Source organism: Anoplopoma fimbria, chromosome 9 (assembly GCF_027596085.1).
Source record: "Anoplopoma fimbria isolate UVic2021 breed Golden Eagle Sablefish chromosome 9, Afim_UVic_2022, whole genome shotgun sequence".
Taxonomy (NCBI): Eukaryota; Metazoa; Chordata; class Actinopteri; order Perciformes; family Anoplopomatidae; genus Anoplopoma; species Anoplopoma fimbria.
In genome coordinates this window covers 18,759,693-18,786,442 of record NC_072457.1, presented here as the reverse complement: position 1 = coordinate 18,786,442, position 26,750 = coordinate 18,759,693, and the positions used below count along the sequence as shown (strand labels likewise).

General features: G+C 43.9%; 1 protein-coding gene across 1 annotated transcript in view; it reads left to right on the top strand.

Moving 5' to 3' along the window:
• The first annotated feature begins 190 nt into the window (after positions 1-190).
• LOC129095444 (sodium/potassium/calcium exchanger 3-like) overlaps positions 191-26,750 on the top strand; it is a 58,991-nt gene continuing 32,431 nt past the window's right edge. Inside the window, exons 1-4 of the mRNA XM_054603878.1 lie at positions 191-295; positions 2,894-3,024; positions 3,619-3,827; positions 8,328-8,456. Of these exons, the coding sequence (XP_054459853.1) occupies positions 191-295; positions 2,894-3,024; positions 3,619-3,827; positions 8,328-8,456 (574 nt within the window). The remainder of the gene's footprint in view (positions 296-2,893; positions 3,025-3,618; positions 3,828-8,327; positions 8,457-26,750) is intronic.

Sequence of the window (26,750 nt, the reverse complement as noted above, 5' to 3'; positions counted from 1 at the left end):
TGGACAGATCTGAATGTTTCAGCTTTATAAAGATGTCTGTGATCCGTGCTGTGCTTTCTTTATTCCACTCTGCCTCGTGTGATGTAAGAGCAGAGATGTTTGTCCTTGTTCCTCCTTTCAGCATCACCACCTGGCCGTCCATTCTGTCCCAACTTTTGTTTTTAGTTCAGTGAGCTATTCCTGGCCGACCATGCCGTATCCCTGCACCCTTTTCCTCCGTCCCTCCACTGGGGCTGAGCGGAGGTCTCTCCATGTTGTGAGGGAGCAGCAGGAGGCGGAGAGGAGCTACTGCATGGTGGACCTGGGAGCTCACGGAGAGGGAAGATATGACCCAAATATGTCTGCTACCTGCTAGCCTTAGTGCTGCTTCAAAGTGGGCTAGAGCTGCAGCTCTGCAGAGACTGCATTGTGATCCCAACGTCAGACCGGCTTCACATACAGAGGAGGAGGTGGACTACTGATGTACTGTACCAAACCTCAGAGGTCAGGACAGGGAGTGTGAGCAGAGCAGATGTTCCACGTTGGTCTGTGCAGTCACCTGTGTTTGTATGACTGCGTGGACGCTCAGACATGGAAAGTGGGTTAAATTCCAGACATTCTCTTTCCCTCTGAAGCCACACTGTTTCTGGTTTGTCTCCCTCCGACTTATCTTACATCGTGTGCGTGTGTGAGAGTCCTTTGCCAAGCCCACTGGCTATGGAAAAACAATTTAACTGGATTTAATTTGTTGCACCCCCACCCCCTCCTTCCTTCCTCTTCCCTCCTCCCCCTACTTAGTTTGCCTCTGAGAGGTTGGGAATTCATCTTGTTTGGTAACTCCATGCCCAGTCTGAGCTCACTTTGCAACTTGGACAGGCCATGTTTCATGGCAGCATTAAGATCACCAGCCACACAGAGGGGGGCGGGGTATCCTAGAGTCTGCCATAAGTGATGCTCATAGTGAGTTTATCTTATTTAGAAACAAATTGTATTTGGATTATTGGATTATGCATGTTAAAATAAGTGTTCTCTCCTGCGTTGCCTCCCTCTTCTCGTCTTTTATATTGTATAGCTTCGTGCTCTGAAGGGTTAAAACACACACAAAGAAACCATGTTGCCTAGAGCCCTGACCACTTTTTCCATTCTTGCTGGAAAGTTTCCAGTGCTATTTATATGAAACCTCAGGCCCGACAATCAACAAACCCATTTGGCCTGTATAAGGTTTGATCCATTATCATAGAGTTCTGTTTCCCTATCACAGATGGCAGACCGTGAAATCCCAACATCACAAGTGAAATAATCATACATCCTCACTGCTGGTGTGTTGATACTACATTTATTCTGTCCTGAGACTTCTTATTTCAGAAACAAAGTCTGAAGAGAAACAGAAACAGTGGTTCACTGACTTTTGGCTGAGACGCTTCCTTATTGTAGAATGATAACATTATTATTGGTGCGGGAGGCATCACTGCACTCCTATGTGGGTCCATAGAACTAGTAGGGTTACTAGACAGCAGATAGAGCTGTATGAACACACCTTTACGTCACCTCCCTCACTATCAGTGAGCTTGTCCTGCAATCACAAGGTGGCAGGTTTGATCCCTGGCCTCTACATTCTACATGCCGAGGTGTCTTTGAGCACAACACTGAACCCCAAGATGCTCCCCGGGAGCTTCTTAGCATGTGTACAGATCAGAAAGCCCTATGAGGTTAATTTGTGATTTTGGGCTATCTGAAATAAACTGAATTGAATTAGCAGCCCACTGCTCCTTAGGGATGGGTTTAATGCAGAGGGTAACTTTCATGTATATATATGTGTATATACAATGACCAATAAAGCTATTATTATTATTATTATTATTATTATTATTATTAGACATTCCCAGATGAGGCCAGAAGGTTGGTCTTTCACCTTAACATAAATGATTGGACTAATTGTGAATTATAACTAAAATGTTTATAGACAATACAAAAAATGTCCCAACATTTATAAGTAAATAACCATATGCAGTGAATAGTACCTGCAGCTGAATGAATGATTTAGAAGACAACTTTTTCCTGCATTCCGTGTCAGAAATCCTCAATATCTGGGTAATCAATGCTTCTTCCCATTCAGCATCTCTGCTGTGTAGACCCTTCTACAGCCGACGTCATTAAAAACGTGTGTGTGTTGTTGTGTCTCTGCCATCAGGACCAGTTACAATCCTTAAACTCCCTAAAAAGAGAGAGAACACCTCTGGACAGTCTCCATCTCTTCTGGTTAATGCTCTCACATAGCATGACAGCTACTTTACATTGCTGAACTGTGCACACTGACATAAGTCATCATTGTTTTCAAACTGGAAAAGTGTCTGTGGTTTAAAAGTGGTCCTGGTGCACTGTGTCCATCTGTAGACCAAACAGCAGACAGACACAGAGCTGGGGAAGTTAAATATTAATATTAAATATTGGTATTGGTCTTAACTTAGTAACTCACCAGTGTTTCTTTGTGTCTGCTGGATGTGTAAACTGGTAACTAACATGTTCACCATGTTAGATAGATATATAGATAGATAGATAGCTATATATATATATATATATATATATATATATATACAGCGGGTAAAATAAGTATTGAACACGTCACCATTTTTCTCAGTAAATATATTTGCTGATATGAGATATATATATATCATATCAGCTTCACTGATGGTCCACCTGACTTTGACTGCACATTAATGGAATATCAAAAGTCATATGGTAGAAACTACTCAAACACACACACATGTATATATATAATAAAACTAATGATTTATTTTCCAGTTACTATAGATTGTTTGACCTGGGTTTCACTTTAGTTAACGTGTGTGCGCGCCCGGCCACGCGCACCGCCCCTCGCTCCCTCAGCCTCGTGTCTCTCCCTAACTCTCCGCAGACGGACGCGTCCACGGAGGGCTCGTGCAGCAGTCGCCCGCCTTCCTCCTCCCAAAGCCCCGCTGCATCAGGACGTCAGGAGCGAAGCGCTCCTCCAGCCTGCAGACGCCCGCTGCCTCCCGCCGGCACCCGGTGCCAACGTTTCCCTCCCGCGTCCTCTGGAACCAGTCCTCTGGAACCAGTCCTGGAACCAGTCCTCTGGAACCAGTCCTCTCCTCTAGAACCAGTCCTCTCCTCTGGAACCAGTCCTCTGGAACCAGTCCTCTCCTCTGGAACCAGTCCTCTGGAACCAGTCCTCTGGAACCAGTCCTCTCCTCTAGAACCAGTCCTCTCCTCTGGTCCTCTCATCTGGAACCAGTCCTCTGGAACCAGTCCTCTCCTCTGGAACCAGTCCTCTCCTCTGGAACCAGTCCTCTGGAACCAGTCCTCTCTCTGGAACCAGTCCTCCTCTGGAACCAGTCCTCTCCTCTGGAACCAGTCCTCTGGAACCAGTCCTCTCCTCTAGAACCAGTCCTCTCCTCTGGAACCAGTCCTCTCCTCTAGAACCAGTCCTCTCCTCTGGAACCAGTCCTCTGGAACCAGTCCTCTCCTCTGGAACCAGTCCTCTCTGGAACCAGTCCTCTCCTCTGGAACCAGTCCTCTCCTCTGGAACCAGTCCTCTCCTCTGGAACCAGTCCTCTCATCTGGAACCAGTCCTCTCCTCTGGTGGTCCTCCGTCCCCCGCAGACAGAGAGGAGGCTGCTCGGCGTCAGCGGGAGAGGGGATGTCTCTGCCGGGTATCCGACTCCGGAACCAGCCGACACAAGTGATGCCGAGCCAGAGGAAGGTCAAAGCGAGACGGAAGAGACGACAGGAGCTGGTTTTGATCCAGATATGCTTGTTCGGCGGCTTGCTGCTGGTCGTGAAGGGATGCTCCTACCTGGCCGGAGGTTCAGGTGAGGGTTCAGGGTTTAGTGTGTTGGGACGCAGAGGTTAGACTGACTAGTTTACTGCTGCAGGGTTAGTGTTTAACAGGTCTCCAGTTAGGCTGACACTAACTGTCTGTACTTAAATACACAGCCTCATACTTTACCGTTACACTAACTGTCTGTACTTAAATACACAGCCTCATACTGTACCGTTACACTAACTGTCTGTACTTAAATACACAGCCTCATACTGTACCGTTACAGTAACTGTCTGTACTTAAATACACAGCCTCATACTGTACTTACACTAACTGTCTGTACTTAAATACACAGCCTCATACTTTACCGTTACACTAACTGTCTGTACTTAAATACACAGCCTCATACTGTACCGTTACACTAACTGTCTGTACTTAAATACACAGCCTCATACTGTACCGTTACACTAACTGTCTGTACAAATAACAGCCTCATACTGTAGGTTACAGTAACATGTCTGACAAATACACAGCCTCATACTCCGTTACACTAACTGTTGTACTTAAATACACAGTTACTGTACCGTCTAACTTACATCCCTCTTGATGACAACCATCCTCCCTGTTGTCAGTTATTCTCTTCATCCCTCTTCATGTCCTCACAGTCTGCTAACAGAGGGATCATTTACTAAAGAAATGAACTGATGGTGGTGTCACTGTAAAGGGGGCATGGTGTGTAAAAGCCTGTTACCATGGGTACTAAAGTTATTCTGAAGTCTTCCTCTAGTTATGTTCCCAACCCTATCATATTATCACAGCCCTCAGCAGTGTGTGTTCAGTAGCATTAAGGTTCAGGAATAAGAGGTTTGTATTGTGTTCAAATATGTCAGAACCATGGGCCCAGTTTGACCTGAAGAACCTCACATAGGAGACACAGCGTCACGGGTCTGTACTGTCATGCAGGTTCAACGAAGGCGGTGATTAGAGTCCATCTCTTCATAGGAACTGTTCTGGCCTGACGGATGCAGACACACCTGTATGTTCAGGTGTTTTAGCCGCAGAGCGCTGAGGTCAGGGCAGAGAGCCCCACGGTATACCGTGGGGCTCTCTGCCTTGACCTCAGCGCTCTGCGGCTAAAACACCTGAACATACAGGTGTGTCTGCAGGGTATATGCCAGGGTATCAACAACGACATACACCAGGGTATACTCCTCTCCAGGTTACTGCATGTCTCTCTCCATCTTCATTTCTAGGCTGTTCTGGTATGATTAGTATGTCCAAAGAATCCAAATACATCAGATGAAACTGTGATAAAGAGTCAGTACTGCTGTACTCCCTAACAGCAAACATCTGTACCACTTGACTTGATGTCTGCGTGATGGTCTCTTCCTCTTTTTATCCGTCTTCTACTGCGCCCCCAACACTCCACTTGATTACTGAGTCAGCGTCAGCTAAAGTGAGAGGTATTTATCACTTTCTATGGACAGAAGGCCTGCATGAATATTCATACACTCCTGATTTGTGCATCATCAGTGGGCCTCATTCTTTCCTCTTCTTTCCTCCCCGCTGCGTATCCTGGTTACATGGAAATGCAACAGTGCTGCTCCGTGCATGAGCTCAGCATCAGAGTTAAACATGGAGGACACAGCAGCACTTAATGCATTTCCCTGGTCCCCATTGTGTTCTAGTTAACTCTTAATCAGCTTGCCGGAATATCAATTAAAGTTGATTATTTATGATGCACTTAATGAAGTTCTTCTATATTGAGCTTGATGTTGTGGAGCACTCAACACCTCCTCACAGTGCATTAATCACTCCCACAAGCTTCTCTTCCTCTTCTCTCCGTGTGCAACAGAGAGAAAGAAGAAGGAGGGAAGAGTAAAGAGCTGGCACACAAAGCTCACTGTTACTGCTGTAGCTGTGTCTGTAGCTGTGTCTGTAGCTGTGTCTGTAGCTGTGTCTGTAGTTGTGTCTGTAGCTGTGTCTGTAGTTGTGTCTGTAGCTGTGTCTGTAGCTGTAGCTCTGTAGCTGTGTCTGTAGCTGTGTCTGTAGTTGTGTATGTAGTTGTGGCTGTAGTTGTGTCTGTAGCTGTGCCTGTAACTGTCTGTAGCTGTGTCAGAAGCTAGCTATGTCTGTAGTGGTGTCTGTAGTTACGTCTGTAGTTACGTCTGTAGTTACGTCTGTAGTTGCGTCTGTAGTTGCATCTGTAGTTGTGTCTGTAGCTGTGTCTGTAGCTGTGTCTGTAGCTGCGTCTGTAGTTGTTGCTATATATGATTTGTAGCTGTGTCTGTAGCTGTGTCTGTAGTTGTGTCTGTAGCTGTGTCTGTAGATGCTGCCATAGCTGTGTCTGTAGTTCTGTTGCTGTAGTTGTTGTATAGATGCGTCTATAGCTGTGTCTGTAGCTGTGTCTGTAGCTGTGTCTGTAGCTGTGTCTGTAGTTGTTGCTATAGATGCGTCTATAGCTGTGTCTGTAGCTGTGTCTGTAGTTATGTCTGTGGTTGTGTCTGTAGCTGCTGTGTGAGATGTGGTGAAGGTGAGTCCAGGTCAGAAGTTCCTCATGCCCTGAGGACTACTGACTAAAGCTTTTAACCTGAATCCCTCTCTTTACCTGAATCCTTCTCTTTACCTCAATCCTTCTCTTTACCTCAATCCTTCTCTTTACCTCAATCCTTCTCTTTACGTGGTTGGCCGGGTGTAAAGAGTGTAAAGAGTGTAAAGGGTGTAAAGGGGTGAAGGGTGTAAAGGGGGTAAGGGGTAAAGGGGTAAAGGGTGTAAAGGGGGTAAAGGGGTAAGGGGTAAAGGGGGTAAGGGGGCAGGGTTGAGATGTGCGGTGCACTCCTCCAGCTGCTCACTCCCCCACTATTACATAAAGAATCAAACTTTAATATGACAGAGAACACAAGGCTGCACATTAAAAATGAAACAAACTGCTTAACACACTTTTCTACCTGCAACATGTAACTGACACAAAGAAATGACCCGTTCATGACAGTAGAAGTAACACGCTTAATGTACTGGAGGACAATAGAGCTGAAACAATCAATGAGTTGATCCACCAAAAATGTACTAGGTCATTTGATTTGTCATTTTAAAGTATGGCTAAAATGATCGTCCAATCACATGAGAGGATTATATCATTGTAAACTGAATATATTTGGGTTCTGATTACTTGACTTGTCACGTTGGGGTCTGGGGATTACTCTTACACTCTTTTTTGACATTTCCTCACAAATAGTCAGCCCATTCATTGATAAAGATCAGAACCAGCAGCCTTGAGTACACTGTACATGTACTGATCTGTATCTTTCCTGAACATGTTAGTGTGTCCTGGTACACAGGAAGTGGACACTGACTGCTCACATTCTTCTTTCAGACTTCTGTTTCTGTGTGTGCAGAGCGCTGACAGGCCACATGTTGACGAGGGAGAAATCTGTTACGTTTGTAGAGCTGCAACCAATAGTCGGTTAATCATTACTCAATCAACAGTAAACCAATTTGCTGCTTTTCGATTAATCAATTTATCTTTTATGTCATTTTCCCACCAAAAATGCCAAGTTTCAGCTTCTCCACTGTGCTGGTTATTCAAGTCTTCAATGTCAGCAAACTGAGAATCTTTGTTTTGTGGAACACAACTCAAGACATTTAAAGACGTAACCCTACACTCTAAAAAGCAGAAATGCTGATTTTCAGTATTTGCTGAAATTTTACAGACTTAATTTATTTAATTATTTATTATAAAGCCAGGCTGCATTAACGTTGTCACTGCTGCTATGACCTGGTTTATAAACCAAACCAAGAACATTAAGTCATGAAACGAAGCAGCCAAAGATGTATTTACGTCTCCAGTCTTTGATCCAGATTCATAGTCAAGTCTCAAGTCTTAAAGCTAGACTCCTGGTCAAGTCTCAAGTCTTAAAGCTAGACTCCTGGTCAAGTCTCAAGTCTTTAAGCTTGAGTCCTGTCAAGTCTCAAGTCTTTAAGCTAGAGTCCTGTCAAGTCTCAAGTCTTTAAGCTAGAGTCCTGTCAAGTCTTTGAGCTATGGTCCAAGTCAAGTTTCATGTCTTCAAACTAGATTTCAAGTCAAGTCTCAAGTCTTTGAGCTAAAGTCCTGTCAAGTCTCAAGTCTTTAAGATAGAGTCCTGTCAAGTCTCAAGTCTTTAAGATAGAGTCCTGTCAAGTCTCAAGTCTTTGAGCTATGGTCCAAGTCAAGTTTCATGTCTTCAAACTAGATTTCAAGTCAAGTCTCAAGTCTTTGAGCTAGAGTCCTGTCAAGTCTCAAGTCTTTGAGCTATGGTCCAAGTCAAGTTTCATGTCTTCAAACTAGATTTCAAGTCAAGTCTCAAGTCTTTGAGCTAAAGTCCATTTCAAATCTCAAGTCGTTCAACTAGTCCAAGTCCAGAGCATCTTGTGTCCAAAAGTATTTAGCTCAAAGCTGGCATCTCATCACAGTTTCAGACAGAGTTTTCGTAAATGTAAACGCTCTAGATCTAGATGTTGTAGCTGCACTGAAACGTCCTTGACTCCGTTTTGTCTTTTCACTTTGACAAAGGTTTCCATGTGAGCAGCCCCAACGGTGAGGACCAGGAGAGGTGGGGAGGGAGGAGGCTACTGCAGGAAACAGACAACAGCAGCCTGGAGGAGATGGAGGAGGAAGAATCTAAGAACTGTACCGCTCCAGGTAAGACGGGGACGGGCTGAAAGAAAGAGGACACCCAAAAGTTCTACCTCCCCCCCCTCCCTACAGAACAAATCACCCCACATGTTCAGTCTTCTACTCCTCCTTTCCCCCTACTTTCTACTCCTGATGTGGGGTAACCCAGATTGGGAAGTCAGATGATTTCCCATGAGCACAGGCTAACACAAGCGGTGACATTCTTGCTGCCTCAGCGCTTTTCTCATTCGGTCTCTGTCACATTTTTTTTTAGGATCCTGCAGATTTCATTCTCACTTCCTCCATCTAGCTATCCCTCTCCGTCTCGCACCAACTCTGTGTTCCCCATCATTGTGACCACATCTCAGAAAACAGTCCCTGTTTCCATGGCGACCTCTTATCTTATCAAGGATAGCGTGTGAGGATGCTGAAGGCTTCTTGTTGAAGAGTGGCTTCTTGTTTGTAATGTTGAAATCACTCCGTCCAGCTAAAAGAGTTGACATAGGCCACTTGAAGATGATGTTACTAAATGAAATAATGAAATATAATGCCTTAAAGTTATATAGAAGCATGTCTTGTCATGTGGTCTCATTGGATTAGTCCTTCTGAATCTCACCATCACTCATATCTGTTGCTATTCTTAGATGGACGTAGGAGATAGGGTTAGGACATTAGATGGCGGGGGGTCGGTCTCTAGCGAGCTCATTAAGTAAAATGGCTGTCATCACTCTCCTTTCTCGCCCTCCCAAGGTCACTGCTGAGGGAGGTCAAAGTTCAATTTATTCTTTCATTCTGCTTATTAAACAGTAGCTGCCCTTTCCTCCTCTCAGGCTAAATTTACAGCACATACCCTGGTGGTTTCAGCCCTGACACCCCTCTGGAGGACTGTGAGTTCTCTGCTCTGTAGTGATTTCTGCTCCTGTCTCTGGTATGAGACACATAAACATAGCCTTGTGTGGAGTAATTGAGTCATTCTTTATTCCACTGTTGAAAGGGAATAATCTGTGTGTATTAAAAAGCTGGTGGATGTGTGACAAGAAGGATATGGAAGCAGAATGCATTAGCTGTGAGAGCAGGTGCATTCTGTAGGGTAGTTGTGTTTTTCAATGTCACAAAACCTGAATATGTAGAATATGAGGGGAGCTTATATAAATCCGTCACAACTTTCTAAAGCCCCGCATTGAAGTGACTTGTTTTGTAAAGAGACCAGTAGCGCAGGGTACCAGTAGAGACCAGTACCCTGAAGAATCTCCTCCATCAAGAGACAATGCAGGAAGTAGTTTTCCCTCCATGAAGCCAGGCAGAAGGTAACAGGGGGAACTTATCCAACGTATAGACATACTATTGATGTTCACCCTAATTTTTTAAAAACATAACCATGATATTTATTTAACCTTAAACAGGCCCTATTATGCTATTTTCCGGGTGCATATTTTGCATATTTTTCATGTTTACATGCGTTAATGCCCATAATCCTCCTTGTTTTTCTCATCCTGGCTGTCCTGCAGCACCTCTTCTCACCCTCTCTCTGAAACGCTCCGTTGTAGCGCTTGCTCCTCCCTCCAGAAAGCAAAGTCTGCTCTGATTGGTCAGCTAGCCCGCTCTGTTGTAATTGGTCAACATTTCACATTTTAAAAAACTCTTCCTCTGGAGCTTCAGCTCCGTCTCTCTCTTTTGTTGTTTGAGGGCCAAACTAGCCGGAAGGAGTTTTACGTCACTTCTGTAACATTGTGACCTCATAAAGTTACAGAAGTGAAGGAGAGAAATCAATGGAGCCGTATCAGGAGCTTCTGAGGGGGGGGGGGGGGAGGGGTGTAACTCCTTTTAGGGCTGGACTTCAGGTTTTACACTCTACGGACCTTTTACATGTACAAATATATATATATATATATAACACAATAAAGGAGAGGGAGAAAGTGGAAAAGCATAATAGGGCCACTTTAAAGAAGAACAGATTATACACATCAAGGTCTGTTTCCATGTTTTAGGATACTAGTGTTGGAATGACCAACTAACCGACAATGCTTCTAGTTGTAATAAAGTTTAAACTATGAATTGATCATCAACATTGTGTTTTATTAAGCTTCTGTCAATTGGCTAATGAACTGTGACTAGTCCTGCGTGTGATCTAGTTGTGTGTGTGGTCATGTAGAAGCATTTGTGTGTTTCCTCTGCTTACCAGCCACAGAGCAGAGCCGAGTCCCAGCGTGAGCCCTAAGCTCTGGGAGGATGCAGCAGGGTGGAGGAACTCACTGATTGTTGCCTGAATCAGAGTCCTGTGGATCAAGTGGTGTCAGATGAGGGAGAGAGACAGTCAGGAAGAAGAGAGGGAGAGGCCCTCGTTTGTTCATGTTCTCCTCCAGACCACGCACCAAACAAGTCATTATGATCCCCTCCCTGGTTTTCATTGTGAGGGTCTTCAGAGTCTTGTTTAGTCCCCCCAAAAACCTTAATTTTTCAGTCAAGGAGAACAGAGCGGTTGGTGGTTATATTTACATCCTGGTAACTTTCTGTCAGCATTTCTCAGCCTCTGCCACCTTGAGGTCTGCAGAAAGATGAAAATATCAAAGAGAGAGAGTCCTGGCTAAAGAATGGTGCTGAGTTCACTTACAGTACGTGTGTGTGTGTGTGTGTGTGTGTGTGTGTGTGTGTGTGTGTGTGTGTGTGTGTGTGTGTGTGTGTGTGTGTGTGTGTGTGTGTGTGTGTGTGTGTGTGTGTGTGTCCTTGTCAGTGTGTGAACGTGTAGTTGTGTTGGTGGTACAAACACAGCCCTCTGCACTTCATTTCACTGACTTTGCTGAGGCCACGTTGTACTCTGATGCTCCTCCTTTATGGAGAGAAATCGGAATAATCGATTGCTTTTGAAGATGTGATTAGTCATATGTTAGATTATATCTGCAGTAAATGCACATCCACACACATCCACACAATGTAACCCCTGAGCAGCTGTGTGTACAGTAGCATCGCTGTGTGTCAGACGGATGGAGGTCTGGGTACCCCGATCACGTGATCGCTCTCTCCATGGGTGATTCCCCCGAGGCTGTCCTCCTCCGTTAGTACAGATCCCCTCAGCTCGGCTCCGACGTAACGCTCCATTTCAGGAAAGGAGGCTTCTCTGACTTAATCAGGGCTTCCCTGTGACAAGTGTGACAAGTGTGTGTGTGTGTGTGTGTGTGTGTGTGTGTGTGTGTGTGTGTGTGTGTGTGTGTGTGTGTGTGTGTGTGTGTGTGTGTGTGTGTGTGTGTGTGTGTGTGTGTGTGTGGCTGGCTGCAGGTTGACTGGTTAGGAGGAGAGCCTCGTTAAGAATAGTATTGATTAATGTGAGGCTGCTGGCCCCTCTGCAGAGGGAGGCAGAGTTCCTCCATGACTGCCCAGAGTGCAAGAGTGCAGATAGTAGAGTCATGTTGTTGTGTGAGTGCAGGAGCTCCATCCTCTGGGGAGTCAGAGATCCATCACATCAACGAGCTCAGAGAGAGAGGGAGTCTTCTCTACATGAGCTCTGCTGGTTCTCCCCCTCCATCGTTCTCTTCTCTACAGCCTTTATCCAACAGGATGTCTGTTTGTCTCCTTTATTCCCTGGTTCATTTGTTGTCTCCTGTCTTTACTGTCTCTGTCTAATGTCTTCTACTGTAGTTCCTCTGCTGAGTAAGAGAGGCAGCAGTGGTCTGACACACCCTTTAAAGATTCATCCTGTGGTCTGACACACCCTTTAAAGATTCATCCTGTGGTCTGACACACCCTTTAAAGATTCATCCTGTGGTCTGACACACCCTTTAAAGATTCATCCTGTGCTGTGACTGGGAGCATGTGGAGGCTGTTTCCTGAGTGTCACAGTGCTCCTCCTTTACTGCTGCTGTCCACACAGTCTGGGAGGACGTAACGGTATAACAACGTATTTATACCTTTATTAGACTAATGGAGGTCACATGTTATGAAATCATTTAAGGCCATAAAGGCTTTGATTATTATAGAGTTGGCTTGGGCCCACAACATGATCCAGTATATGAAGGAATCAGAATGCATTGAGCACTTTGTGTTTACTGCAACACAGTAAAAGAAAGTATTGAAATGACTGACCTTGAGCATACTTCTGCTGTTAGAGAAGTAAGGTGAAGTCCATTTCTGTTGTTGCAGTGGTAAAAGTAATAAGATACAGCAGACGCTCACAACTATACTCTATAATACACAATACCATAACATTTTAAAATGTCTCAAACAAGTCATTAGAATAAAAGGAAGATGAACACAAAGCACTGTGATAATAAACACTGTTCAAAGATTCTCTCTCCACCAGCTGGCCTCATGCTGAGGAACTGTGAATGTGGGAACAATCTATGGCTTCAGTCCTTCATGTGAAACAATGTCAGCTACACTCATATCCATTCACAAGTGATCATCAGATAATGCTGTGTGCCTGCTGTTTGCTCTATAAATGCTACAAACATACATATCTTCTTCTCCTCCTCATGATAAACCGATGTCCTTCATACTCTGTCAGTGTGGGACTGGAATCTCTGTCCTCACTGATCTCAGAGCAGCACACATGAATCACCAACAGCTGAGCTTTATACATGCACTCAATAGACGAACTTAACCTGCTCCAGAGTGAGCTGTGCGGCCTGTGTTACCATGGTGATGTACACTGTTTCAAAGTGAGTCATCTGTGAGTTTGGTCCCACTGATGGACTCTGCTGATGTGCTGGTGGATGTGACACTGGATGAAAACCTTTCTACATATATAAACGGGGGCGGCTGTGGCGTAGTGGAGAGCAAGGTAGTTCTCCAATCAGAGGGTCGGTGGTTCAATACCCGGCTTCGGCAGTCGATGTGTCCTTGGGCAAGACACTTAACCCCAAGTTGCTCCCGAAGGCTTGCCATCGGTGTGGACTTAACGTTAAGTTGCATGAATGTTAGTTAGAGTCTGATGGTGGCACCTTGCATGGTAGCCTGTCATCAGTGTGCGAATGGGTGAATGATATGTAATATACTACTGATTGTAAGTTGCTTTGGATAAAAGCGTCTGCTAAATGACTGTAATGTAATGTAATAAACCTGTAGTCAGTGGTGACTGTTCCAGTTACACATCCAATGGTCAATGACTCACATTTCTGTAGCATCTTTCTAGTCTTCTGTAAACTACACTCACATGTTTTCACACTCACATGTCAGAGTGTCAGACTATTTAAAGTTCAGAATTTTGCTCAAAGACAGAGATTCATAGATTCATATTTAGATTGCTGCTCTTAGTTATTCTGTAATGGTTAAATGAGCATGCACTTAACCCATCCTAATACATATAGTACCCATAATACCATCATCACAGTGGGGAGGTGTCCAGTATTACCACAGCTGAGTACAGGAGCTACAGTGCACTAATCCAGCCTTAAACACAGGATAAGATAAGATACGATAATCATTATATACTGATACACGCAGTCTGACCAGCCTTCAGTTTGGCCTGGAAAATTGTTTTACTGTGACTGACTTTGTGGTTCAAACATGACTTAGTGTACTTATTGTAGTTGCTGGATCACAAGATTTAATGTTTAATGATGAGCCGGCTCTGTTTCACCTCCAAACAAAGAGGTTTAGATAACTTACCTAAACTACTGACTTGTTTCAGACCTGTCGGACCATCTGACTGCTGCTGTCAACTTTAGTTGTAGGAGTTTGGGCAAAAATACAGAAACTGAATTATTAATATATGAATGATGATAGACCTCAAACTGCTTCAGTCCACTTTGACTCACAGTCTGTCTCCTGTAAGCTCTGTGAGGGGCTGAGGGGCGGGGTAATTAGAGGCTCCACCCACTCCCAGAGGAGAGCATTGGGATGAGGTGTGGGAAGAGACACACCTGGAGCTGATCTCCTCATCAGGGAGGTGGACGAAGGACAACCAGGGAAGTGGAGATCTCCTCTCCCCAAGACAGGTGGTGATTATAGATGAACACTGGTTAGTCGGCTGATGTTCTGAGTTTCTAGTTTTGTAACAGGGCTCTTGACTGAACTAGATTTTCTGTGTTGTTTGTGTCACTTTGAGTTTGGTTAATTAAAGACCCCGGTAACAGCTGACCTGACTCTGTCTTTGATACCTGTGCAAGCACTATTTCCTGGTCCTCTGTGTAGTCCTGTTACAGCCCTCTTAATACTGGTTCTCTTCTTATGTGAGTGTCCATACTGGGTTCATGTGATATGAAGTGATTTCAGTCATAGCAGTGAAACAGTGTTAGTGGAGGACCTCATCACATTTCCTGAGTGAGTGATGTGTCACACTCTAACCATGCACAAACTCTTCCTCTTCTGCTGAACGATACACTCATGATATGTGTGTGAGCTCATCTGTGTATGTGTGTGTATTGTGCACAGTGTGTGCGTGCTACAAACCGTGCAGGGAAGGGAAAAAGCGGGAGTCCTTAAATGTCACATTACTCAGCACGGTAACTCGGCTCACGACATGCGATGTGTCAGCCCGCATCACCATCGCCCACTGAGCATGTGCAGAACAGGCCCCCAGCCCTCCACATGCACTCAGAATATGCACGAGATGCAGACGGGATGAGATGTACAGATCCCCGAGGGTGAGGGATGAAACTTTAATCACATTTTTTTTGTTTGCTGAGCGCCATCATCCCCCTGGTTGTTGTTGTCATCGTCCTCAGTGTTTGCTCTTCGTTGTTCAGCGCCGTTAAATCATCCAGCGCTTCACAGGACGGCTGTGAGTCCAGAATGAATGAAACCTCTCTTCATCATCTCTATCATCATATTAAAGTGGCCCTATTATGCTTTTCCACTTCTCCCTCTCCTTTAATGTGTTGTATATATTTTTACATGTAAAAGGTCCGTAGAGTGTAAAACCTGAAGTCCACCCCTAAAAGGAGTTACCCTCCCCCTCAGAAGCTCCTGAGTTCCTCAAACGGCTCCATTGAATTCTCTCCTTCACTTCTGTAACTTTATGAGGTCATAATGTAACTTTATGAGGTCATAATGTTACGGAAGTGACGTAAAACTCAAACAACAAAAGAGAGAGACGGAGCTGAAGCTCACATCTACCATGGTGTAATGGTTATGACAGCAGTCTCTCTCCCGGGTTCGAATCCCGTTGTGACCCGTCGTTTAGTTGTCAAGCTCCGGAGGAAACGTTGACCAATCACAACAGAGAGGGCTAGCTGACCAATCAGAGCAGACTTTGCTTTCTGGAGGGAGGAGCTACAAAGAAGCATTTCAGAGAGAGGGTGAGAAAAGGTGCTGCAGGACAGCCAGGATGAGAAAAACAAGGAGGATTATGAGCATTAACGCATGTAAACATGTTGTAACTGTAACTGGAGATAAAAATATGCACCTGGAAAATAGCATAATAGGGCCTGTTTAAGATGACCACTCATCGCTCTCTTCGCTCTACCTTCCTTCATAGTCAAGTCAAACTCCCAGAATGCTTAGCTTCCAGCCCTTGGTGCAGGGGCAACTATTCTTCGGTTCTATGTTATTTGTTTTTTGTTTTTGTTTCAACCTGATAAAGATGCAGGTGTTAGAGGAGCAGTACAAAGTGTTGGTGATAAACAGTTGATCCCAGACTCCCATCAGCACTCTGATGCTCTCCTGCAGACTGACTCCAGGTGTCTGATAGCTCTGAGTTATTTGGATGTTGGAGTAACTAAATGTGCTGGATGTTCATAGACGAGTTTGTCCGCCCCACAGCTGAGCGGCGTTCATCTCACAGTATTATTCTGTTTTCTAAATCAGGAGGAAAGTCAGACTTCTTTTTCAGGGTTATTGTGTCTGCTGCACTGCTCACGCTGCTAACCCTAACCCTGAGTGTCCTTACCAGGAGATACAGACGCCATCACTATCATTTCACTGGGACTTAACCTCACCACCAAACAGAACGTCACTGTTTAATTACAGCCAAATACCATTCAGGAGATATATTCTGTGTTTCTCACAGAGGGAAGGCACACACTGACTACACACACAGAAACATTTCCCACTGAGCATAATTAGCCAGAAGTGTGAGAGGCCTTCATAATGGGCTGGACAGCCTCCAGTTGATGGTAGTATGATGAGAGACAGCAGAGGGAGATGTATGGCTGATCCATTGTGCCTCACACCGGAGCGAGTTAGCAGGATCTCATTAATGGAACATTTAACTATTAATAAAAGAGTTCCGCTGTTTAAAACAGTCTCCCTGTTTATTTCCTTCAACCTATTGGGGGATTCAGAGCATTCCTGTGACAGTCTGATATACAGTGAATTATTCATAGGAAATGTTTCTGGTTCATTAAAACCTCCCTCTTGATTTGGTAGTTTTGGCGATCATTTTTATTAATAATAATAAAATCACATAATCAGAAGATTTGTGGATCCCCAGAGAGAGTGTTGAAGTGTCCTTGAGCAAGACACTGAGCCGCTCTGAAGAGAAGGTCGGCACTGTGAACAGAGTGTATATGAATGTGTGAACTGATGAATGTCGATATGTGTTGTAAAGTGCTTTCAGTGGTGAGAAGATCCAGATAAATACAGTCCATTTACATTTCCTTTAGCCAGAAAAGGCTCTGCTGTTAAATACTAACATTACGTAGGAATGTTTTTGGCCCCTATTCATCTTATTCTTTGTCTGAACTAGGGCATTGTGTCATTTTATAATCCTTCTCCGTTCTTAGAGCGGAGTGTGATTGTTTTGCTTAGCTCCATCAGCTTTATCATCCTTTTCTTACCAGAGATTATAGTTTTTAACCTCTTAACCCCTGATGACCCCTAGCTATCTGGCTCAGGCCCCTGGTCAAAAAGGATTACCCAGAATTAATAGAGAACATCTCTGCAACTACAAGGTCTATATGAATAATATTGGTATCATAAGAAACTTCAAATTTGTGAGATTGCTGCGTTTCTGTCAATATATATGCTACTGGGAATATGTAAATGAAGATACAAAGCTGTACACTTGTAGAATAAAAATTACTTTGGAAGGATACTGTGCAGCCCAAATCATGTGGAAGATCATATCAAAACATTTGAACATCCCCCTGAAGCTAATAAAGTGAAGCAGAGCAAAGTTGTAGAGATTTAGGTTGATGCGTGTTAAAGCAGAATCTTTTTGAATTGGTCATTTAGGTCCATCTTCTCCATGTTCTCCAGTAACTGTAAAACTCTTTTGATTTAATCTACACTATGGGTATTAATTATTAACAATTGTTTTCAATCAGACAATCAGACCCCTATACATGTTCCCATTCAAGTTAAACCATAACCCATTGGTTTGGACTGTATTCCAGCTCAATGCCTGTAGAATTAGTGTAGTAACATGATTCATCCAGCAGATGGTGACATAGTGTTTTCACATGCAAAGCTGAGGACAGGCTCTTCATTGCTGGGAAGAGGCCGTGTGCTTTTCCACGCCATCTAAAGAAATAGAGATGTGTGGAATCAACCCGATACCAATGCTAAGACATTGGAAAATGAATTTGAATATTCGTTGATAGCCCTGGAACACAACTTCTGATCACTAATAAGGAAAGGTAAGGCATGATTCATGTTTGTGACTGTAAAGTTAAGTTTATTTTTGAGTTATGGTCGTAGAATGATGAGGCCTACACCGTGTAATCTGTGGAGTCTTAGCTTTTATAATGACATATTGTTTGTGTGGGTAGCATGGAGGAGCTAAATTGCTGGCATTGATATTCTTGCATAGCATGTTTTTGCTGCGTGCTCACTCAGTTGCTTGGTGTTGGAGTAGACTTGAGTAAAAGTGATCATCATGAGGGAATTAAATTAGGAACAAATGTTCTATTTACAACCACGAAAAGCAAGCCTTGACCAATCAGATTTGAGTATGTATATTCTTAGTCTGGGACACGCCTACATGAAATAACATGCTTTTTACTGTATATTATTGATTTTTATCGTGACACTTGGCCTCCTTGGCCTTGACTTGTTGTTGACATACTGTCTAACGTATATTTATGAGTTTCATATTCTGTTCACTGATTAGGAGGGCACTCCATTGACGGGGTTTTCTGACCACATGTTAAACGTCATCATCAATCAAGGCTCCTCTGGCTGAGCAGCTCACCTGCATCCATGATGGGGTGTTACTGGTCAACTGTAGCCACCCAGATGATGAATGAGTCAGTAACTGGGAACTAAACAGCTGATAAAAGCACAACTTTAGGGCCGCGGCTGAACTTTAACTGAACATCCATCACAGTTTACAGTAACTTCCTGTTTTAACTTTGACCCACAGTAGTTTCTATGCACACACAGCTTTCTTGAGCCATAAGGAGTTATTATTCAGAACTGACATATTCTCTTCAAATAAAGCGGTTGATCTGGTTCAACTTCTTTATAATGTGATAGCCCTCTCAGAACACATTATAGCAATAAACTGAGTGAGGACAAAGTTATCCTAATCAATGGAAACAATGTCAGAATTATGAAAATAAGACACAGGGTGAAAAGAAGTGGAACTGTCCTTTAAGGTGATGTAGATGTTTATTGGCCAGTGTGATCTGAACCAGTAAATCTAATCCATATTTCATTGATGGAGCCAAACTGTCTTTGTGAGGACTCTGCATATCCACTAGTGTGAGATCATGGTGTGTTTGTCCTGCTCTGTCTGTTTACCTACCTACACACACACACACACACACACACACACACACACACACACACACACACACACACACACACACACACACACACACACACACACACACACACACACACACACACACACACACGTCCAAATGAGAGACTGCAATCCAAATCTCCAAATGCAGTTGGACTACCCCCTCCTTCATCATCTTACCCCCCAATGCCAAATCCAACCAGCGGTGCCTTTTCGTTTCCATGACAACGGCCTGAAAGTATTATGTCATCAGTGAGGAGGGAGTAGGGAAGAATTTTGCACGCATGCACACACACACTAAGTGCCTTCAGCCCTTCCCCTTCAGAGCATACGTAGCCCTGCATAGTGTACCTAGCACTCTCTGGCTCACTCATGAAGTCAGAACAACAGACTTCATGTTGTTCTGTGTCTCTTCATAGTCATTAGTGACTTTGTGGTCATTTGGAATAGTCTTTCTGTCTCTTTGTAGTCGTCTTGTTTCTCTTTGTCATGGTTTTGTGACTCTTTGTTGTCATTTCTCGTCTTTGTCCACAACTCTGATCGATAATCTTGGCCCTTCAACCCGAGAACCAACGGAACCAGTAGAACCCCAAAGGAGCAGCTTTGAGGCCACTGTGAATATGAAAAGCCTCGGTGTTGGTGCTGAAAAGAAACAAGCTGGTGCAGGCTCACCGTGTGGAGGGTTGATATCGGGACATAGAGACTGGTAAAGCTGCACAGCTCATCTTCAGCAAACATTTGAAGTATGAAGGTTTTCTGCTGTCAAACAGCTTGTAACTTTCTCCAAATATTGAGATGAGGACGAACTTTAGAAAGCTAGTTGAAGCAGCTGAGGAAAGACACACTCTGAAAGCTTTATGCTTCCTGGGAAATATGCATCACATCAATGAACTAATACAAGTGTATCCTTATCAGGAGTCACCACTCTCTTAACAAATATAAAAAACAAGGCAAAACATTATGCAATTATGGTGGATGAAACTTGCGATTGTGCCGGCCATGAACATCTGTCTCTGTTTGTACGATGGGTATCATGTGACTATTATGTCCTCAAAGACTTCCAAGGAATGCATGCCTGTCCTAATACCAACGTAGAATCAGACATGTTACTTGGATGTGGCCGTGACATCAGTGACATGAGGGGGTCATCCTACGATGGTGCATCTGTTCTACCGGGATAAATGTCAGGTGTGTTTAGATGTATTGAAGACATTAATCCAAAAGCATTCTCTATGCAGTGCACCAATCACAGTTTAAACCCAATACTTCCAGAAGCTGCTTCAAAGTGCAACATTGTCGAGATGCTCTCAGTTTAAACGTGAAATAATCAAGGATTCATCAAAACCACTTGCCATCTTTAACACCATCAGCTCTGCCTCTCCTGTCACACCCATCAGTGGCCTCAACCCAATCTATTGGCTGGACAGCCACAACCAGTGCAATAAATCCTGCTTAATCAATATGAAGTTGTCTACGACACTTAAGATGAAATAATCTGAATGGCTGGCCTCTCTGTATCTCTCTGTATCTGCTGGAGAACAATGACCCGGTGCTCCTCACAGCCTTAACAGTCTCCTGTGATTCTGTAGCATCAGCGTCCCCCAAATGCGGTCGACAGGTACACCAGCTGTCAATGTCTCCAGCGATTCTGCTGGAATATGCCACCTGGATCCGCTGATGGACCCATGGATAACAAAGGTGGCCACAAAAGCGGACCTGCTGGCAGCAAAAGAGGCTCTTCAGTGAAGTCACATGGCTTCTTCGGCTGTATTACTTCACTCAACAATGTCCACGCGACGCCTCAATCATATTCTCCTCCTCCACATCCACAAAGACTTGACCGATGTCCTGGGTCACTGGTGAGGTCATTGTTGAAAAACTTTATTAGGCCTACTTCAACAGTTCAGGCAGCATTGCTAATAGGCCCCCCAGTCTGAGTGGCACTTTGAACTTTTATAAAGGATTTTTTAATATGGTGTTGTTAACTAATTAAATAATATTATGAAATTATATTACAATACCTATGGGGCGGCTGTGGTACATGAGGTAGAGTGCTTGACCCACAACCACAAGGTTGGTGGTTCGAACCCCTCTACATGCAACATGTCGAGGTGTCCTTGAGCGAGACACCTAACCCCAAAAATTGCTCCCCGCTGCTTCATTGCAGCCAACTGCTCCTCCGGGATGGGTCAAATGCAGAGAACCGAATTTCCCCGTTGTGGGACTAATAAAGGCTTAATTATTATTATTATTATTATTATAAAAAGTATTCACCCCCTTGGATGTTTCACCCTTTGTTGCTTTTATACATGAAATCATGGTCAATATAATTTGGCTTTTTTTACAAAATAATGTAAATTAATTAAAAATATATAAGGTAAAGTAAATGATTGCATAAATATTCAGCCCCTTCAGGTCAGTATTTAGTAGATGCACCTTTGGCTGCAATCACAGCACTGAGTCTGTGTGGATATGTCTCAATCAGGCTGCCACATCTGGACACTGCAATCTTTCTCCATTCTTCGTTGCAGAACAGCTGAAGCTCTGTCGGGTTGCTCAGGGATCGGGCGTGAACAGCTCTTTAAGTCCAGTCACAAATTCTCGATTGGATTGAGATCTGGGCTTTGACTTGGCCACTCCAGAACATTCACCTTGTTGTCTTTGAACCATTCCTGTGTAGCTTTTGCTGAATGCTTGGGGTCGTTGTCTTGCTGGAAAATATATCTTCTCCCAAGTCGTAGTTCTCTAGCAGACTGAGTCAGATTATCCTATATTATTTTTCTGCATTCATGTTCCCCTCTACCTTTACAAGCCTTCCAGGGCTGCTGAGAAGCATCCCCAGAGCATGATGCTGCCACCACCACCATGCTTCACGGTGGAGATGGTGTGTTTGTGCTGATGTGCAGTGTTTGGTGTTCCACAAACATAGCGTCTAGTCTGATGGCCAAAAAGCTCAATTTTTGTCTCATCAGACCAAAGAAAACTTTCTTCCAATTGACCTTGGAGTCTCCCACATGCCTTTGGGCGAATTCCAGGCGAGATTTGATATGAGCTCTTTTCAACAGTGGCGTTCTCTTTGCCACTCTCCCATACAGCTTCGACTGGTGAAGAACCCGGGCAACAGATGTTGTATGTACAGTCTCTCCCATCTGAGCTACTGAAGCTTTAACTCCTTCAGAGTGGTGTAGGGGTCTTGGTGGCCTCCCTCACCAGTCTTCTTCTGGCCCGGTCACTCAGTTTGTGAGGACGGCCAGTTCTAGGCTGATTTAATCAAGTGCCATACTCCTTCCATTTGTTAATGATGGATTTAACTGAACTCTGTGGGATGTCCAGTGAGTTGGAAATCTCCTGACTTATACTTTTCAATGATCTTTTCTCTGAGTTGCTTGGAGTGTTCTTTGTCTTCATATTGCAATGCCGCAGGAACACTGAACCAGAGACTGGACCTCCCAGACACAGGTGTTTTTATACTGCAATCACCTGACACACATCAACTGCACTCAGGTGATCTCCATTTCACTAATTGTGACACTGCTGGCATCAACTAGCTGGACCTCTGTTGAATTAGGTCAGTCACTTTAAAGGGGGTGAATATTTATGCAAACACTTATTTTACACTATATATTTTTAATTAATTGACATTAGTTTGTAAAAATCTGTTTTCACTTTGACATGAAAGAAGCTTTTTGTCAAATTATATTGACCATGATTTCATGTATAAAAGCAACAAAAGTGTGAAACATCCAAGGGGGGTGAATACTTTTTATAGGAATTGTATATTATTATATTTTACTCTACTATATATATTATATACTCTTTGTAGTAGTCTTTGTGTCTCGTTGTAGTCGTTTTTTCTCTTGTTAGTACTTTTGTGTCTCTTTATATTATGTTTGTGTCTCTTTGTAAGCGTTTCCTAGTAGTGTCATGTTTCCTTGTAGAGGTATTTTTGAGTCTCTTGGTACATGTCTCTTTGGCTGACGTTCTGAAGGTGAATCCCAGGGGGCCCCTGACACTTTGGGGCCCTGGGCCTTGTTACTTTATCCCGTTCAGTAATCCATCCATACTTCCACTATGTTCATAACCAAGTATCTGTCAGTTTTAAATGACTTTTTTTTATCAACAGTAATGAAACATTAACATTGGCAGCTAGAATTAGAACTTTCAGCTGAAGATACTCCCTAATATTATTTCTCTTATCAATACATTTAGTCTCAAATGAACCATCAGTGTAGTCTGAAGAGAGGTACATCACACTGATGGTACCTGTTTTGTTCACTTGTCTTTATTCCTTTAAACAGGCCCTATTATGCTATTTTTCTGGGTGCATATTTGTATCTCCAGTTCCAGTTACAACATGTTTACATGCGTTAATGCCCATAATCCTCCTTGTTTTTCTCATCCTGGCTGTCCTGCAGCACCTCTTCTCACCCTCTCTCTGAAATGCTCTGTTGTAGCTCCTCCCTCCAGAAAGCAAAGTCTGCTCTGATTGGTCAGCTATCCCGCTCTTTTGTGATTGGTCAACGTTTCACATTTTAACTGACTGTTAAAATGTCTACTACACCATGGTGGATGTGAGCTTCAGCTCCGTCTTGCTCTTTTGTTGCTTGAGGGCCAAACTAGCCGGAAGGAGTTTTACGTCACTTCTGTAACATTGTGACCTCATAAGAGATAAGATAAGATAAGATAATCCTTTATTAGTCCCGCAGCGGGGAAATTGTTACAGAAGTGAAGGAGAGAATTCAATGGAGCCGTTTCAGGAGCTCAGGAGCTTCTGAGGGGGAGGGTAACTCCTTTTAGGGCTGGACTTCAGGTTTTACACTCTACGGACCTTTGACATGTACAAATATATATATAACACACTAAAGAAGAGGGAGAAGTGGAAAAGCATAATAGGGCCACTTTAAGCGAGTCAGTGGGCCTCGGATGTGGTCTGCTCTCATTCGCCGGGATATGAAGTGAGCAACCAGATATTACTTGTGATTATTTTATATGTAAAACTAAAATATGCAGCAGTCAATGGTTTCAGCCGTCTTGCTCCTCATGGCAAGAGATGAGCAAGGCAGAAGCACAGTTCAGACCGTGGTGTAAGAGGACAGGCGGCTTCCTGCCTCTATATTTAATATTGAAACAGCAGGAAATCCCCAATGACTCTGAAGCATTACTCCACCTCCTCAGCCCCATCTCTGTGATGGTTATAAATAGATGTGAAAGATGGAGGGAGTGAGGGAGTGTGAGGTAAAGAAGACGAGAGTGCGTATCCACAGGGATTAGTACAGTAGATGAGTGAGGGAGAGCTCCAGGCCGAGAGCTAGATCATCACCTCTCTATAAATACACCCACACACTGTCCCACCTTCATGGTGTGTTACTTTATGTGGTGGCATGATGATCTGTTACCTCACGACCAGCCAGTGGACAGGACATTCAGCAGCTCTGACTGTTAGCTTGTGTGACAGACAGAAGTTTCTTTGGTTTTATGAATGAGAGTAGCCATGCAGCATTCATGGTCTCTCTGCCTCCCCAGTCATAGAAAGAGGCTGAGCACACATACAGTATGTGATCAGAGAGGTTTACTTTGGTACCATGCTCCTGACCCGACTCATCTGACGTCTCTTCTGCTTTGCTATGTTTACACACAGAAAAGTGTTCTGTGCTCATGTTCAGTGGAGCCTAAAGGAAAAGCAAAGGTGGTGCAGAGCTCCAGCAGGAGGAGAACAGAAGTCCTCTCCATCTCCATTCAGAGGGGTGAAGGGGACGGGCATGGGGTGGAGCAGGTAGGAGGGCGAGCAGGGCGAGTGGTCAGCTACCACCAGGAGGAGGAAGCAGAATGAGGCAGAATGTGTCCTCCATCCATCTGAAGCCTGATTACTGATTGATACTTCGACTGCTACTGATTGTGCATAGTGAAGAAGAGATGATTGCAGAGAGGGAAACAGAGGAAAACTCTCTGGCCTTATAGCTGAGCTGTGGGTTCATGTTCAGGTTTCACTCTGAAAGTTTCCGTCTCAGCCCTCTTCCTCTCTAACTGGTCCCCAATACACCAAAAGGATTTCCCATCATACATCAGGACACATACTGTGTATACTTTGTACCCAATCCCCAAACAGTGTGCATAATGCACTGCATCAACCGTCATGGCTGATGGCGAGCGTAGCACGGAGCAGCGGCTGCAGCAGTAGAACTGTTTTATTTTTACTGTCTGAGCCTCAAGGAGACACTCACTCTGTTGCTATGGAGTTTGTGTTCAGACGGATACAGTGGTGCACACTTTACTGGCATCCAGGCCGGAGTGCTGATATCGATGAACCGATCAAAGTGGACGGATGTGAAAGTACAACTGAGCCTGCTGTATACGGTTTCTCTGCTCTGTAGACCAATATAAATTAACTTTGACGGACTAAGAAACTCTCTTCTATTTATCAGATTAATACCTTCTGTAGGCTGTGGCTCAGGGGGTAGAGCGGTTCAATCTCTGGCTCCTACTGTGTCCTTGAGCTTCACAGCAGCCCACTGGTCCTGATGCTGATGATGCTGATGAGGATGGGGATGGGGATGGGTTTGGTGCAGATGATGATGTTTCCTATTCTGTAATGTTTTTAGGGCCAGAGCACAAAATGATGTTCAATGTTCACATAATTTGCTGGGATCATAGCTTTGTGTTTAAAAACACATTCAAATGTTTTTAATAGAAACTTTTTCAAATTCCTCACAGAGGTTTTATTGGATTCCTTTCACATGTTTTGGTGAATAATGATGTCATAGACACTTTGAAGGTATGGAACTTTTCAAACTCCTCCTAGAGGTTCAATGGATGCATCTCAAATTAACGGGCCCTTATTGAGTCCTAGCAGAGAATGTCTAATATGAGGAGAACTGGCACTCTCGGGTTAGTTCCGGGTTTCCGGACTGGTTGCAGTAATAATCTTTGACCATGCGGGGCGCTCGTAGGCGAGTCCAGAATGAATGGGAGCCAACGAGGTTTTATCCTCAGAATCCACTTTTCTCACGATGTAATTTTTTGTCAAGTAATTTTAAAGTTGCTATCAAAGGGTGGGGCTAAAATAATAAACTCAGCTGAATATTGCATTTTTTAAGGTCACGTATCTGTTCTAAAAAGGTGTTCAAAAAATGCGATGACGTCACACTGTCAGAGGTACTGCTTTACGGCAGTTTCTGAATCACTTCGGCACTTCCTTTTATTAACATATAATAGTATAATATATATATATATATAATATAAATACAGTACGCAAAAATAACTTCGACGGAAAGTCCTCCTTAAGATAATGTTTCCGATGCGCTTCAGCTTCAGATGCCGTCAAGAGGGGTCTCTGGTCGTAATCAGTCGCAAGTCCGTCCCTGACCAATCAGCATCATTAGCAGAATGCTAGCGTATACGGCCAACAACGGCCCAAACTGTAAGAAATCGAAAGGACATAAGTACTCACTCATTTGACTTTTGAACCATAATCTATATTGAACTTGCGGAATCTACAATAAAATTTGCGATATTTCAACGACAAGCAGGTGAAAGAGGCATAATTAGCCGTTTAGCCCGATAGACTCCCATTCAATCTGGACTCGCCCGCGATCACCCCCAGTGGATGTCTCATGGAACTACAACCAAAATCGGTACAATGGGGCGTATAGGGAGTGCCCAGGCTCTTCGTAGACGGGCTCTGGTCCTAGTCACAGCGCCAC